The sequence below is a fragment of the Colletotrichum scovillei genome, assembly GCF_011075155.1.
Source record: "Colletotrichum scovillei strain TJNH1 chromosome Unknown Contig00009, whole genome shotgun sequence".
In the NCBI taxonomy this organism is placed as follows: domain Eukaryota; kingdom Fungi; phylum Ascomycota; class Sordariomycetes; order Glomerellales; family Glomerellaceae; genus Colletotrichum; species Colletotrichum scovillei.
Window position 1 is genome coordinate 5,186,918 of NW_023336267.1, and position 15,403 is coordinate 5,202,320.

General features: G+C 53.6%; 2 protein-coding genes across 2 annotated transcripts; one reads left to right on the top strand and one right to left on the bottom strand.

The window, feature by feature from the left end:
- Positions 1-615: 615 nt before the first annotated feature.
- HER10_EVM0003518 (putative alcohol dehydrogenase) lies at positions 616-2,726 on the bottom strand. Its single transcript, XM_035473192.1, has 2 exons — positions 1,457-2,726; positions 616-1,392 (listed from the first exon to the last, which is right to left on the bottom strand). Exons 1-2 carry the CDS (start codon positions 2,026-2,028, stop codon positions 849-851), a joined length of 1,116 nt encoding a protein of 371 aa, XP_035329098.1. The 5' UTR covers positions 2,029-2,726; the 3' UTR covers positions 616-848.
- A 259-nt stretch (positions 2,727-2,985) lies between these two features.
- Positions 2,986-15,313, top strand: HER10_EVM0009395 (polyketide synthetase). Its single transcript, XM_035478884.1, has 2 exons — positions 2,986-10,929; positions 10,989-15,313. The coding sequence occupies exons 1-2, from the start codon at positions 3,293-3,295 to the stop codon at positions 15,235-15,237; spliced, it is 11,886 nt and encodes a 3,961-aa protein (XP_035329854.1). The 5' UTR covers positions 2,986-3,292; the 3' UTR covers positions 15,238-15,313.
- Positions 15,314-15,403: the final 90 nt, after the last annotated feature.

The window sequence follows — 15,403 nt, forward strand, 5'->3', positions numbered from 1 at the left end:
TCGGGGATATATGTCCGCGACTTGGGCTGTTCACGGACATGGATCGCATTCCCAAAGCATGGTAAACCGGCTGTCGTGGCACCTTGATTTACACTAGGAAGCTCTGGCCATGGATGGATCTGGCTTTCAGACATAGCCTTCATTGCAAGATAGTACGATGGCACGATGGCAAGAAGAATTGGCTGCCCTATTCAGGGATGAGGCAATGCCTGCATGCTCTGTGCAGTCCTTCAGGACACGGCGCGAAGCTACCGCAAGCGACTTAGTCTTGTGGGCCTAACCTGCAGAACTTCCAAGACACCTTACGAGAAGGATCTGTATCCAAGAAAACACCAGGAGGGATCGTCGATGATATGGAACCTTGGCTACTAGCCGAGCGAAAGGTCTCTGGAAAGGTGAGAGACATCAACAGCAGGTCTTGGCGAAGGAGTCGGATAAGCGCTTAACTCAGCTTGGACTTCGTACACTGCTAATTGCATATGAAATTATCCACTTCGGCCAGCGCTTGAAGGATTCCCCGAGGAGTGGATCGCGGCAATTGCTCGGCTCGTGTTGGGTGAGTGGAGACAGTGGCGCGCTTCGATGGAACTACACGCCTCAACATCCACACCACAACCCATCATCGCCTTTCTTCTCATCACGACACCCCCTCGTCCCATGCTGGCCAGGATGTCTTCCAGAACTTGTTGACGCCATCCTAGTGAGACCGCATCCATTCACGTCTTATTGCCCGAGGAACAATCGGCGCTTGATAGTGCTTATGGAAGACTTTCAATTGCTACAAACCCACAGCTAACTCGGTACAGACTCTTGTTTCCCGGTCCGAGAAGATGGCACTCCTCTGTCGATCATGCGACTGCTACGGGCGTAGCTACGCGGTACACCAACTTCTTTCCACCTGCTTTCCCTAACTTGACCCTTTCGGCTCCTTTCGCAACCCCTGCAAGTCCCTCGTCGCTCACTTCGATGGGGTGCGTCGTGATATCACCCGCATCCAACACCCGCTGAGTGATCGGCCCCCAAAGCTCCCCGAATGCCTTGTCCTTTGGCTTAGCATCTCGTCGATATGGCTTTTTCCAGTTGATCGGCTTGCCGAGAACCGTCCAGGAGATGATCCAGTCAGGACGCACGTTGCGACGCGTATGCCCACGGATGGGAAACTGGTCGAGGCCCACATATCGGCCACCATCGCTTCCGATGGCCCCGTAGCAGATCTTCATGCTCCCGCTGTCAGTGATGCAGTCAAGCACGTACGTCAGACGGTCGTTTGTGAAAGCGCGTATGTCGGAAGCGCAGGACGGCGAATGGTAGTCCCACACTTGTGCGGCACCGAGCAACTTCACCCGCTCAAAGTTGTGTGGCGAGCAGGTCGTGATAGGGATCATGCCTGAACTGCGGTCTGTGTCAGCCTCTGACTTGGCCGTGTAAATCTCATGAATTGCTCAGGTATACTCACAGCTTCGCGGCTTGAATGGCCAACGTGCCCGTCGCGGTTCCGCCACCGTAAATAAGCACATACTGAGGCTCGCCGTCACCAGAGGCTTTGTTGGCGTGCGGCAATGGGAGCTTCATGACGTGGTATAGAGACAGACCGATGGTGAGCATACCGCACCCTAGTGTGGCAGCTTCTTCAAAGCCCATCGAAGAAGGTATGTCGAATAACAAAGCTTCTGGGACGCTCACATACTCGGCAAATCCACCGTTGTGAGGGTCGTCAGCGCTGTTGCCCGGAGATGCGCCTGCAACTCGATCACCGGGCTTGAAGTGCTTCTTGCACTCTGTCCCGACACAAACGACCTGCCCAGAAAAGTCACAGCCCCAAGTTGAGCCTGGGGATGGTGACATATCCAGTGATTTCCAGTCAAACGGGTTGATGCCAATGCAGACGACCTTCACCAAGACCTCATCAATCTTTGGCTGTGGCACAGGACAGGCATCTTGCAATTCGACACTCCCTGCCCCTTGGACTTTCAGCGCCTTTTGCGTAGCTGGCGGCATGTTGCCGTTGTTCAATTTCTGTATCGCCATTGTCGATGGGCTCAAATGAGAGGAAAGGCACTGAGATGGTTGAGAATGAAGTAGTAGAGGTAATATGATCCACGGTAAAAGAGATGATGGGATTGCGAAGTTGAAGACTAGAAGGAATGCTCGTAGGTCTGAGAAGAGGTCTGTAAAAGCTGACCAAAGAGCAGATGTTCATGGAGCGCCTCCTCTGGTGAGATCAGCTCTTTCCGCCTCTCTCTCAAGTCCCAAGCGCCTGCAGGGTTTCTCGATGAGAGGCGCAAATACCCTGGCGAGGCACTATACTAGGTTCCATCGTTGCCTTCGACGGATTCGTATGCCCGTGCATTGCGCCATATCTTGTCAGGACTTTTGGTTTGCCGGTGCCTCCTTATGACTCGACCTATGCTCAGCCCTCTCGCCGAGGCGGATGGAACGACGGGGGGTCGGTCATCCAGCGCCGCTCCTGATGCTTGGTGAAGCGAATCAAGCATCCACCTCGAGCAAACCTCACGGCTTGTCAATCGTACAAATCAACTTTGTATCAGGCTTTGATGCTTGCTTGCTAACCTTACAAGGTACTGATCTCGCTTACGCATCGTATGCACACGCCCCAATGTGTCTTATCCTGGGCTTTGGGGGTGAGGTCGGAAAAGTTCGGTCCCACACCGGGGCAGGATTGTATACCTGTTGGTCTTATTCAGTTCTTCCGGTTACAACACCGCGATTCCCAATCCTGCCTATGCACATGCAAGATTGTCACCCCAGGTACACCAAAGTACCTTCGAAGAGCCCTGCAAGGGCTGTGAACATCGATCATGTCCCAGGTCTCATCCCGCTCCACTGGGTATCCACCTCGGCCCCCATCAGATCGATCATTCTCTTTCAAGCAGACCAGACGTGCAAGGAACTTTCGGGCATACGCTTGCTTTACGCCTCATGGATTACGATCTAGGGGGCAAGAGAATTGCCTCAGTATGTATACCTTGAGTGCCAGGCAACACACCAATCGAACACTACATGAAGCAATGTGTTTGCATACATCCAAGTCTTTGCAAAACCAACTCAAACTACCTAACTCGCTTGTAAGATTGACATTGTCGGGTGCCTTCACGAAGACTCTTCTCTCCAGTCGTTCTCATATCAGATGACAGCGACTTCTGGTCTCTCTTCTTGACGTTTTCGTTCAACACCCCCAATACATCCACCGCTCTCAACAGCACGTTGGTTGTACTTCTTCTAGCACCTCTAGCTAGCTTTATATCACCAAAAGTTACCAGGCTTTGTGACCATGCCTCCACAACAAGAGCCCATAGCCATCATCGGCTCTGCATGCCGTTTTCCAGGCGGCGCATCATCCCCTACAAAGCTTTGGGAGCTGTTGAAAGAACCCAAGGATGTTTTACGGGACTTCGCCAAAGATCGACTGAATCTTGAGGCATTTCATCACTCCGATGGTGAGCATCATGGCGCCACCGATGTCTGCAGCAAGGGATATCTTCTCGAGGAGGATAGCCGGCTGTTTGATGCCTCTTTCTTCAATATCAACCCAGCTGAGGCTGATGCCATGGACCCTCAGCAACGTCTCACACTCGAGACGGTATATGAGTCACTCGAGTCTGCAGGCTACACACTCGACCAAATTCAAGGATCCTTGACGTCCGTGTTTCTCGGTGTGATGACCGGAGATTATCATGACATTCAACAAAGAGACCCAGAGACCATCAACCGATACCACGCCACCGGCACGTCCAAGAGCATCCTTTCAAATCGCGTGTCCTACTACTTCGACTTAAGAGGCCCTTCCATAACGATGGATACAGCCTGCTCTTCATCCCTCGCTGCCCTTCACCTCGCCGTTCAATCTCTCCGTAATGGCGAGTCCTCCACGGCTATTGCCATCGGAGTCAACTTGATCTTTGACGCTGCCGGCTATGTCGCTGAGTCCAAGCTTCACATGCTCAGTCCAACATCACGTAGCCGCATGTGGGATGCAGGCGCGGATGGCTATGCTCGTGGAGAGGGAGTCGCTTCCGTCGTCCTGAAGCCCCTCAGCGCTGCAATTCGCGATGGTGATCATATTGAGTCTGTCATTCGCGAGACTGGCATGAATAGCGATGGGCGCACCACTGGAATTACTATGCCCTCCGCCGCCGCGCAGGCCACACTCATCCGCCGAACGTATCACAATGCCGGATTAGATCCCATTGTCGATCGTCCACAATACTTTGAAGCCCATGGCACTGGTACTCTGGCCGGAGACCCAGTCGAGGCCCGAGCCATCCGAGAATCATTTTTCTCTCCCGGAGCATCGTCGCCCGAAGACGCTGGAAAGCTCTTTTGCGGCTCCATCAAGACTGTCATTGGTCACACGGAAGGTTGTGCAGGTCTGGCAGGGCTGCTCAAGGTCTCTCTGGCGCTGCAAAATCACACGATACCTCCCAACTTGCTATTCAACACCCTCAATCCTGCGATCAAGCCATTCTACGACCGACTTCGTGTACCAACTACGTCTATTCCTTGGCCAAAGATCTCAAACGGACCAAGAAGGGCCAGTTTAAACAGCTTCGGCTTCGGCGGGACCAATGTACACGCGATCATTGAGAGCTACACCCCTGACGACTTGACTACCGGTGAAGACACCTTTCTGAATGGCCTTTCTAATAAGTTTGTTGGGCCGTTGGTGGTCTCGTCCGAGAGGGAGTCGTCGCTTGTGGAGACTGTCGGCAAGTACGCCGACTTCATCAAGTCCCATCCTGATGTCGATCTAGAGGATCTGGCTCTCGTATCGCAGACGAAGCGCAGCTTGTTCTCTACTCGGGCGTTCTTCTCTGGAGATACACGAGATAAGCTCATCGAGTTTCTCGAGATGGCTAGAGAAACCTCTCAGACCGGGGCTGAGATTGGCATCAAAGCCCCCAGTGCTTCTGCCGGGCCTCCTGCGATTCTTGGAATTTTCACTGGCCAGGGAGCACAGTGGGCGTCGATGGGTCGGCTGATGATCGAATCATCCTATCAATTCAGGCAATCCATCATGAAGTGCGAAGACGCCCTTAGAGATATTCCGGACGCTCCATCGTGGTCTCTGGTGCAGGAGCTTACGGCTCCGGAAGAGGTTTCGCGTATCGGAGAAGCCGCCATCTCCCAACCCCTCTGCACTGCAATTCAAATTGCCGTGGTTGACGTCCTGGCCTATTCAGGAGTTCACTTCGATTCGGTCGTCGGCCACTCTTCAGGAGAGATCGCCGCCGTTTACGCAGCCGGCATCATCTCCGCCGCTGACGCTATGAAGATCGCATACTATCGTGGTTTATACGCCAAGCTTGCCCTCAGCCAGTCAGGCGCACGAGGCTCTATGATGGCGATCGGCCTAGGGTTCGAGGATGCCATGGCCTTTTGCGACGAACCGCAGTTCAAGGGTCGGATCGGCCTTGCCGCTAGCAACTCCCCCACCAGCACTACTTTATCCGGCGATGAAGATGCCATTAATGAGGCCAAGGCAATACTGGAAGAGCAAAAGACATTTGCCCGCCTCTTGAAGGTAGATACGGCCTACCACTCTCATCACATGATGCCTTGCGCCGAGCCCTACCTGGCGGCTCTCAAGGCATGCAATATCAAAGTCAGTACGCCATCTGATCGTTGCGTGTGGATATCATCGGTCTACGGACATGCTGAGCTTCTCGATGACGAAACTGATCTCGCAGTCTTGTCGGGCCAATATTGGATCGACAATATGGTGAGACCCGTTCTGTTCTCCGAGGCAACCGAATGTTCTCTGTGGAGAGCCGGGCCATTCAACCTTGTACTCGAGATCGGGCCGCATCCAGCACTCAAGGGACCTGCATCGCAGACAATGAAGACTGCTCTTGGCCATATTCTGCCTTACGCTACTTTCCTGCGACGTGGCTACAACGATGTCGAAGCCTTTTCTGGTGGAATTGGTTACATCTGGAGCTACGTCGGTTCAGTGGTCGATTTCTCGGGCTACCGCAAAGCCATGCACGGCCCAGATGCACATCCAGCCCGAATGCTCAAGGGCCTCCCTTCCTACGCGTGGCATCATGACAAGATCCACTGGAAAGAAGCACGCCTCTCGCGTCGGTATCGTTTAGCCGACAAGGCACCTCATGAGCTTCTGGGTAGGCGCACTATTGATGACTCGGAAACAGATTTGAGATGGCGCAACATCTTGAAGCTGAGTGAGCTGCCTTGGGTGCGTGGGCACGTCTTTCAAGGACTCGTTCTGTTTCCAACATCGGGATACATGGCCATGGCAATACAAGCAGCAATGGAGATAGCGGACTCTCGGCCGGTCAAGCTTATCGAGATCCGCAACCTCGTTATTCCTCGTGCACTGACGATGGAAGAGAACCATCCGGGCGTGGAATCTGTCTTTTCCATCAAGAGGACCTATACCAACGATCATGACGAGTCCATTTTTCGGGGAGAATTCTCCTGTCATACTTGCTCGAATGAAACCACTGGGACATTGGAACGGAACTGCGCTGGGTCGATCATCATTGACTTTGGCGAGCCTTCGGCCGATACTCTACCACCTCGTGCCCAAGGGAAATCCGGCGTCGCCTCGGTGGATACGGAAGAATACTACTCTTCTCTGCTCAACATCGGCTTGAATTATCAAGGACTTTTCCGTGGCATCAAGTCTGTAAACCGCACAATGGGTTATGCCACGACCAAGGCGTCATGGAATCAGTCCGACGTCGGCGACAAATATGTGATGCACCCCGGGCCGCTAGACGTTGCTTTTCACTCCATTATTGCAGCATTTTGCACTCCCCTCAGCGGTGCTCTATGGGCGCCGTATCTGCCGGTCAAGGTCGACCGTCTGGCTCTCACACCCAACATCGATTACCGAGGAGAACCTGGCCAGATCAACTTTGACGTTGACACATTCATCACGAAGACTACGGCAAATACTTTCGAGGGAGACGTCCATATTATTGGCCCGGATGGCCGAACAGGCTTACAGGCCGAGGGTCTGACGCTGAAGCTGTTCACCGAAGCCCGCCCATCCGATGACCGCCCCATGTTCTCCAAGACAGTGTGGAAGACGGATGTCCTCGGTTCATCGTCAAACCTCGAAGAGATTTCGCCCGATGCTGAGGAGCTAGCACTTGCCGAGGCTATTGATCGAACGTCTTTATTTTTCATCAAGAAGATCTTCGACCATCTTTCGGATGCTGATGTTTCGGAGTGGAAGTGGTTCCACAAGGCGTTTTTCAATGCCTCCAAAGCATGCCTCCAGGAGACCCGAGATGGAACCCATCCAACGACAAGGAAGGAATGGCTCGAAGACTCCGAAGAATTGATCATGGCATACAAGGAAAATTACTCCAACCAGGCCGATATCAAACTTATCCATGCTGTCGCGGACAACGTTGTGGATGTCATGACGGCTGATGTGCAGCTCCTAGAGATCATGCTCGTGGACAACATGCTGAGCAACCTCTACACTGACGGACGTGCGATGAAACCACTCAACAAGCTCATCGCGGAACTCGTCGAGAATCTGTCGCACAAACATCCACGAATGGATATTTTGGAGATCGGAGCTGGCACTGGCGGTACCACCAATTCTGTTCTGAGTCAAATTGGCGACGCCTTCGGCCACTATACCTATACCGACATCTCAGCCGGCTTCTTCGAGAACGCAAAGAAGCGATTCGAGGCCCACAGCAAGCGCATCACCTACAAGGTTCTCGACATCGAACGTGACACGACTGAGCAGGGCATTCCCGCAGGCAGTCAAGACTTGATTTTGGCTTCAAACGTTCTGCACGCGACGAGAAACCTTAGGGAGACCATGGCTAATGTCCGCAAGTTGCTCAAACCTGGAGGATATCTCATCATGATGGAAGTCACTGGCGAGTTCCTTCAGATGATGTTTCTCATGGGCGGTCTACCTGGGTGGTGGCTTGGGGTTGATGAAGGGCGTGTTCGCGGGCCCGGCGTTGGCTTGACCGAGTGGGACACGATTCTCCAAGATGTCGGTTTCAGTGGCGCAGACAAGTATGTCACGGATCTTCCGCACGCCCAGAAGCATGCTTGCTCTGTCATTGTTGCTCAAGCTGTCGATGAGAGGTTCCAACTACTCCAAGATCCGTTGTCCTCCCTGGACGAGGTGCCGCTTGACCAGCGCTTGTTGATCATTGGCGGCAAGACGCTGCCTGTGTCTCGCATGATCAAGAGCATCGAGCGCCTTGCCTCCAGGTTCACCGACAAAGTGTTCCTGGTCGAGAGCGTGGACGCAATTCTGGACAAGCATGTTGAAACCATGACATCTGTCATCAGCCTCACAGAGATGGAAAAGCCTCTCTTTTCCGAGCCAATGACGGAGAAGAGACTGTCGAAACTCCAACGTCTGTTCTCGCGTGCGACCAACACTCTTTGGGTGACCAATGGTCGCCTTGATGAGGATCCTTTTGCCAATATGATGGCTGGGCTCGGTCGCGCTTTGATTACTGAGCTCCCGCAGCTCAACCTCCAGTTTCTCGATGTCACCAAGTCGACAACGTTTGACGCCCGCTTGGTTGTAGACTCTTTTCTCAAGTTGAAGCTGGCCAAGTCTCCTGAATTTTCCCGATCGCCTATGCTCTGGTCCACCGAGCCAGAACTTTCACTTCAAGAGGACGTCCTGCGCATTCCTCGAGTTATCATGGACGATGAGAGGAATGACCGGCTGAATTCTTTACGTCGCACCATCACGAAGGATGTTCTGCTTGCTGAGACTGAAGTCATTGTTTGTCCAAGTGAGGACAGCCTCTATCTACAAGAGAAGGCGCCTTGGCTCAGAAGACACCCAGCACCAGGACATGAAGACTCTTCACTTTGCGTCAAGCAGTCCGTTTCCTTACCTTTCTGCAAGGGAACAGGCCCCGTTCTTTGCGCGGGCACAATGGGCCAGAAGGATGAGGCTGTGCTAGCATTCGCCGCCTATCACGGTTCAAGCGTAGCCATTACTGACTCCAATGCTTTCGTTACATCGGTACCAGGACCTGTACCCAACGCCATCCTGGTCGCTACAGCCCATCATCTCATCGCAATCCGTCTGCGTTCCAGGCTATGTGCTATTCCGTCGATGAACGATGCCATTCTCATCTATGGAGCCACTCCTGACATGATCGCTGCACTCCGCACGAGATCGAGCGGTCTCAAACTTGTCTTTGCAAGCTCTGAGGAGAAGATGGCGCAAGGGTCCATCTTTATTCACAAGAGAGCATCTGCACGATCCATTCCGCTTCTTTTACCCAGAGGTATTAGATACGTAGTCGATCTCAGCGACGCAACCGGCGACACTATCAAAAGCCGCCTCTTGGAGCTTTATGAGCAAGTCACCTTTTCCGTCGACCTGGCTGGCGTTCTCGACGGAAGCGACCTGCTCCGACAAGCATTCTCATCTGCTTCTCAGTCGACCGCTCCCACCTTCTCGATTATTCCTGCCAGAGATCTACCTGGCTTGTCGCCAGCGTCCTTACGCTTCCCTACTATTGTCGACTGGGCTTCCACGGGTTCTGTTCCAGTCAACGTTCAGCCTATCAACGGTGGAGGACTCTTCTCCGCAGAGAAGACTTACCTGATGGTGGGCTTGGTCTCGGATCTGGGTCGATCGATCTGCCGCTGGATGATTGAGAATGGTGCCAAGTACATCGTACTCACTAGCCGCAGTGCGAAAGTCGATTCTCTCTGGCTCTCCGAGATGGAAGCACTCGGCGCCGTGATTTCGGTCCATAAGATGGATGTGTCCGAACGCAAGTCAGTTCAGACAGTCTGCGACATCATCAAGGAGACACTCCCTCCCATCGCAGGTGTCTGTAACGGCGCGCTTGTCCTCAAGGATCAGCTCTTTGTCGAAATGGACGCTTCCGCTCTTAACGACGTATTTGCACCCAAGGTGGCGGGCACAATCCATCTCGACGAGTACTTCTCGGAACCTACTCTTGACTTCTTTATCCTCTTTTCGTCCATGAGCTCTGTCGTTGGAAACGCCGGACAAGCCAACTACAATGCCGCTTCCTTATTCCAAGCAGCAATTGCGAACAAGAGGCGAGCCAAGGGCCTGGCAGCATCCGTCATGTCGCTTGGCATGGTTGCCGACGTGGGCTACATCGCCCAACGAGGCCCCAGTCTGATGGAGAAGCTCAAGAAGGTCTTCTACATGCCAATTTCCGAGGCAGATGCTCACCTAATCTTCGCCGAGGCCGTGGTGGCAAGCAAGCCAGAAAACGCCGACGGCACAATCGAGATGGTCTCTGGAATCCAGCCCTTCAACTATACATCTTCGACCAAGGCGCGTCCACCCTGGTTCTCTAACCCACGCTTCTCGCACTTTGTCCGCGAGGAAGAAGAAGCGCAGGAGAGCGCTCTGGGCGACCTCAGCAGTGTCCACGTCAAAGAGCAGATGGATGCTGCAGGATCCGAGGAAGAGGCCTCCGCCGCACTGCTTGCAGCCTTTGGGGCCAGGATGGAGTCCATGCTCCAGATGAGCGCAGGAAGCTTGAATGTTGAAGCGCCTCTGCTAGATGTCGGCATCGATTCCCTGCTTGCGGTCGAGATTCGGACGTGGTTCTTGAAAGAGGTACACGTGGATGTGCCTGTCCTGAAGACCCTGAGTGGAGACAACGCTCGCGATATCTGTGCGGATGCCGCCAAGAAGTACATGTCAGCCAAGATGCAAGATGTTGGGAGCAAGTTGGCCGATGGACCAGCCGGATTGGAGGTGGAGGCGTCCACGGCATCGGAGCAAGTATGCAGCACTGAAGCCTCCAGCGCAGGCACGTCGAGCCCCGAAAAGGAGGGAAGCATCGCCACGCCTAGCAGCGTGAGCGAGGCTGGATCCGATGTCGAGAAGCTGCAGCAAAGGAAGGAAGTTGTTCGAACTGAAAAATTGTCATTTGCGCAATCGAGGTAGATGATCCTCTCCTGTGGGAAGCCTGTCCGTATGAGTTAGCTAAGCGTGTACATAGACTCTGGTTTCTCAATCAATTTTCTGAAGACCCAACATCTTACAACAGTCTTTATGTCTATGATGTGAAGGGCAATATCCACATACCCCGACTGAGAAGGGCTGTCTCAGCTGTGGTCACTCATCATGACGCGTTGCGGACCTGCTTCCTAACCAGGCCAGGCAATGGAGAGCCCGTCCAATCGCTTTTGAAGACGCCAGAAGATTGCTTGAGACATATAAAGAATTCCGACGAGGACTCAGTGCAGCGCGAAATGGAGGCATTGCGCAAACACAGGTGGAATCTAGCCGACGGTGATGTCTTCAGTATGGTTCTCATCAGCCATTCTCCCGACGAGCACACGATGCTTATAGGATACCACCACATCATAATGGATGGTGTGAGCCTGCACGTCTTCATGCGAGATCTCAATGTACTATATGCTGGAAAGTCTATCAACAAGGCGTCGAAGCAGTACCTGGATCTCACGGTGGACGAGCGGACAGCTATGGAGAACGGTCTTTTGGATAACAAGATTGACTTCTGGAAGCGGGAACACTCCTCCCCAGCAGAAACACTGCCTCTTCTCCCCTTCGCGCACGTCAAGTCCCGCCCAATTTCCGAATCTTATGCAAATGTCGAGTCTGTCAGGGAAGTTGGGCGCGACTTTTCGGAGAGAATCAAGCGGGCCAGCCGAGGTCTCAGCGTAACGCCCTTCCACTTCTATCTCGCCGGGATGCAAACTCTCCTGCATCGACTACTCGGCGTAGAAGACATCTGCATTGGCATCACGGACGCTAATCGTACACCTGAAAGCTCTCAAGCAATCGGCTTCTTTCTCAACCTCCTACCGATTCGGTTCCAGATTGAGAAGGCCCAGAAATTTGGCGACCTCGTCAAGAAGACGAGTCAGCGATATTATGCCGCGCAAGCCAACTCGGGCGTACCCTTTGATGTGATTTTAGACAAGGCGAATATCGCGCGGGACATGACGCACACGCCCTTGTTCCAGGTCGCCATGAACTATCGCCAAGGCAACTTTTCGAGCATCCCCCTGGGCGGGTGCAGCCTGACTGTCAAAGAGGGGTTCGATGCCAAGAGCCCTTACGATCTCGCCTTTAGCGTCACGCCGACGGAAGACGCATGTTACCTTCAGATCGTGGGCCGAGACGACTTGTACGACCAAGCTGCGACAAACCTGTTCCTCGACATGTATGTGACGCTGCTCGATGATGCGGCTAAGGACACATCCAAAACGCTTCTGGAGTGCCAGCTCTATGATCCTCGTGATGTCGATCGCGCGATCGCCATTGGACGGGGCGAGGATATTGACTTCGGATGGTCAGATACCTTGACTGGAAGAATTGATCGGATTTTCAGCAGTCACGGAGACGAAGTTGCTCTCAAGGATACGGCCACAGCGCTCACGTACTCACAATTGGCTGGCAAGGTGGCTGGTCTGGCAGCCATACTCTCGGGTAAGACGCAGCTCGGGTCACGAATTGCAGTCTTGTGCGATCCCACGGTCGACTGGGTCGTTGCCATGCTCGCGATTCTTCGTGCTGGTGCTGTTTATCTGCCCCTTGATACCAAGTTGCCCCGCGAGCGTCTAGCTGCAATTCTCGAAGCCTCGAACCCAGATTTAATCATATGCCACGCGTTAACGCGGCAAAGGGCAGACGATCTTTCCAGCAACATCTCCATCGTCGACGTTTCTGACAATTCTGACGTCAAAAATGTCCCAAATTTGGAACAGCCGGGCTCGGCGACGTTTATCCTTTTCACGTCCGGATCCACAGGGACTCCCAAGGGCATTGAGCTCACGTCCGCTGGCATCATCAACTACGCAGCTACCAAAGCCTCGAAGCTCCATCTCGACCGCGAAGTCGTCCTACAGCAGAGCTCACTCGGCTTCGACATGTCCATCGCGCAGGCGTTCAATGCGCTGACGAACGGCGGCACTCTTGTTATCGTCCCGCAAGAAAGCCGTGGAGATCCCGTCGCCCTCACGAAGATCATTGTTGATGAAGGCGTCACGTTCACGCTTGGCACGCCTACGGAATATCTTATGCTCATTCGACATGGAGGCGGAGGCATTGAGAGGCAGAGTAGCTGGAGACATGCTTGCACCGGCGGAGAGGCAGTCAATGTCCATTTGAGAGATGCGTTTCGAAGGCTGGAGCAGCCACCCGCAGTGACAGACTGCTACGGACCAACGGAGATTTCCTGCTGCGCAACGATGCGAACAGTAGATCTTGACGAAGAAGAAGCCGTCGTTTCTGGCTCCGTTGGCTCTGCGAATCCGAACACCTCGATTCTCATCATCGATGAGAACGGCATTGTTGTGCCGTCTGGCATCCCTGGGGAGATCTGTGTTGGAGGCGTAGGCGTGTCCCAGGGCTATCTTGACGCAGATCTGTCAAAAGAGAAGTTCACAGAGAACCCATTCGCTTCCGCACGGGACGCTTCAATGGGATGGACCACGATGTACAAGACAGGCGACAAAGGCACCCTACGCTCCGATGGGTCTTTGCACTTCATGGGCCGCATGGATGGCGACACCACGATCAAGATTCGCGGGCTCCGTGTGGACCTCGAAGACGTCTCCAATGTCATTGTTCGAGAATCCAAGGGAGAAATCGCAGATGCAGTCGTCACCGTCCGCGGGAATCCTGCTTTACTCGTCGCTCACGTCGTCCTCTCCAAACACTCAGTCGCGGTCGAGGCCAGCCTTCAGACCTTTGCTAGCAAACTTCCGCTTCCTAGCTACATGAAGCCCTCACTGATCATCCCTCTGGACCGCATTCCCATCAGCAGAAATGGGAAAGTCGATCGCCTCGCCATCGCCTCATTACCCATATCGCGCCTGCCAGCAGGACAACCGGTATCACCGCAGGGCGCCAAAGAAATGAGTCTCGCCGAGGGAGAGCTCCGTCTTCTTTGGGATTCCGTCCTTCACCAGACGTCCTCCCACCTGATCAACGGCGAGCCTCTGACATCAGACTCGGATTTCTTCTTGGTCGGGGGCACGTCGCTCCTACTAGTGATGCTGCAGAGTGCAATCCGCACATCCATGGGTATAGAGGTTTCGCTCAAAGACATGTACCACTCCAGCACGCTTGGTGGAATGACTACCTTACTTTTACGGCGGAAGAGCGAAAATCATTTGCCGGAATCGATTGATTGGGAAGCGGAGACGGCTCTTCCTAGCCTTCTCGACCTTGGGGTCCGTAGAGATACACCGAGGAATGTAGGTGCAATGGAGATTCTCATAACGGGATCAACAGGTTTCCTCGGCGGCGCAATCCTCTCAGCCCTGCTAAAGAGCCCAAAAGTAGCGAGCGTCCACTGCATCGCAATCGAGGCCGATAACAAGGTGCCATCACACCTCCAGCACGACAAAATCACAATCCACACTGGAAGTCTCCTGGAACCCCGACTCGGCATGTCACCAGAGACCTACACCCGCCTCCAAAACACAGTCGATGCGGTTGTCCTCGCAGGCGCGCAGGGCCACTGTCTAAACAACTACTCTACCCTCCGCATACCCAATGTTGATTCCACGAAGGTGATGGGCTTGTTCGCCCTTCCGCGGCGGATACCGCTTCACTTCATCTCTTCGAACCGGGTCACACTACTTGATCCCGCCGCAAAGGCTGCGTTGCCACCTGTAAGCGTTAGTCGTCATTTGCCGAGGAGGGATGGAGGGGAAGGTTTCACAGCTGCGAAGTGGGCGAGCGAGGTGTTTTTGGAGAAGTTGTCCGCAGCCGCAGTGACGGAGAAGAAAGAGGAAGGTCTACTACCCGTCACGATTCATCGGCCCTGTGCTGTTGTAGGCGACAAGGCGCCGCTCGAAGACGCGCTCAACGCGCTGCTACGGTTCTCAAAGCTCATGGGCGCCGTACCGCGGATCGATGGGTTGAAGGTCGAGGGATACTTTGATTTCGAGCGGGTTGAGGACGTGGCGGGTGAGATTGCAACTGCTGTCGTCAGTCCACGCGATCCTACCACGTCAAGCCCACATCGTGATAATAGCCAGGCAGGAGGGGTTTCGTTCCGGCATTATTCGAGTGGTGTCCGGGTACCGCCAACGGAATTCAAGGCGTACATGGAGAAATCATATGGCGGAAAGTTCCTTGAGCTGGACATGGATCAGTGGATTGAGGGTGCGAGGAGAGAGGGCATTGAGGAGTTGATTGTTGCATATTTGAAGGCTGTAACTGAGAGAGGGGAGAGAATGGTGTTTCCGTTCATGGGAAGTGCTTTGTAAGTGAGCATAAGGCTTAGTTGTTGTTTTAGTACCTAGGTAGTAATACATGTAGTTGTCGAAGTTGGAGGAGGCTGATAATTTAAATACTGTAATCATGAACTTCCACGCGGGACAGTGCCATTGGCCAACAATGCGTAGAGTAGGCGAACGATCGTGAGCTCTGCAT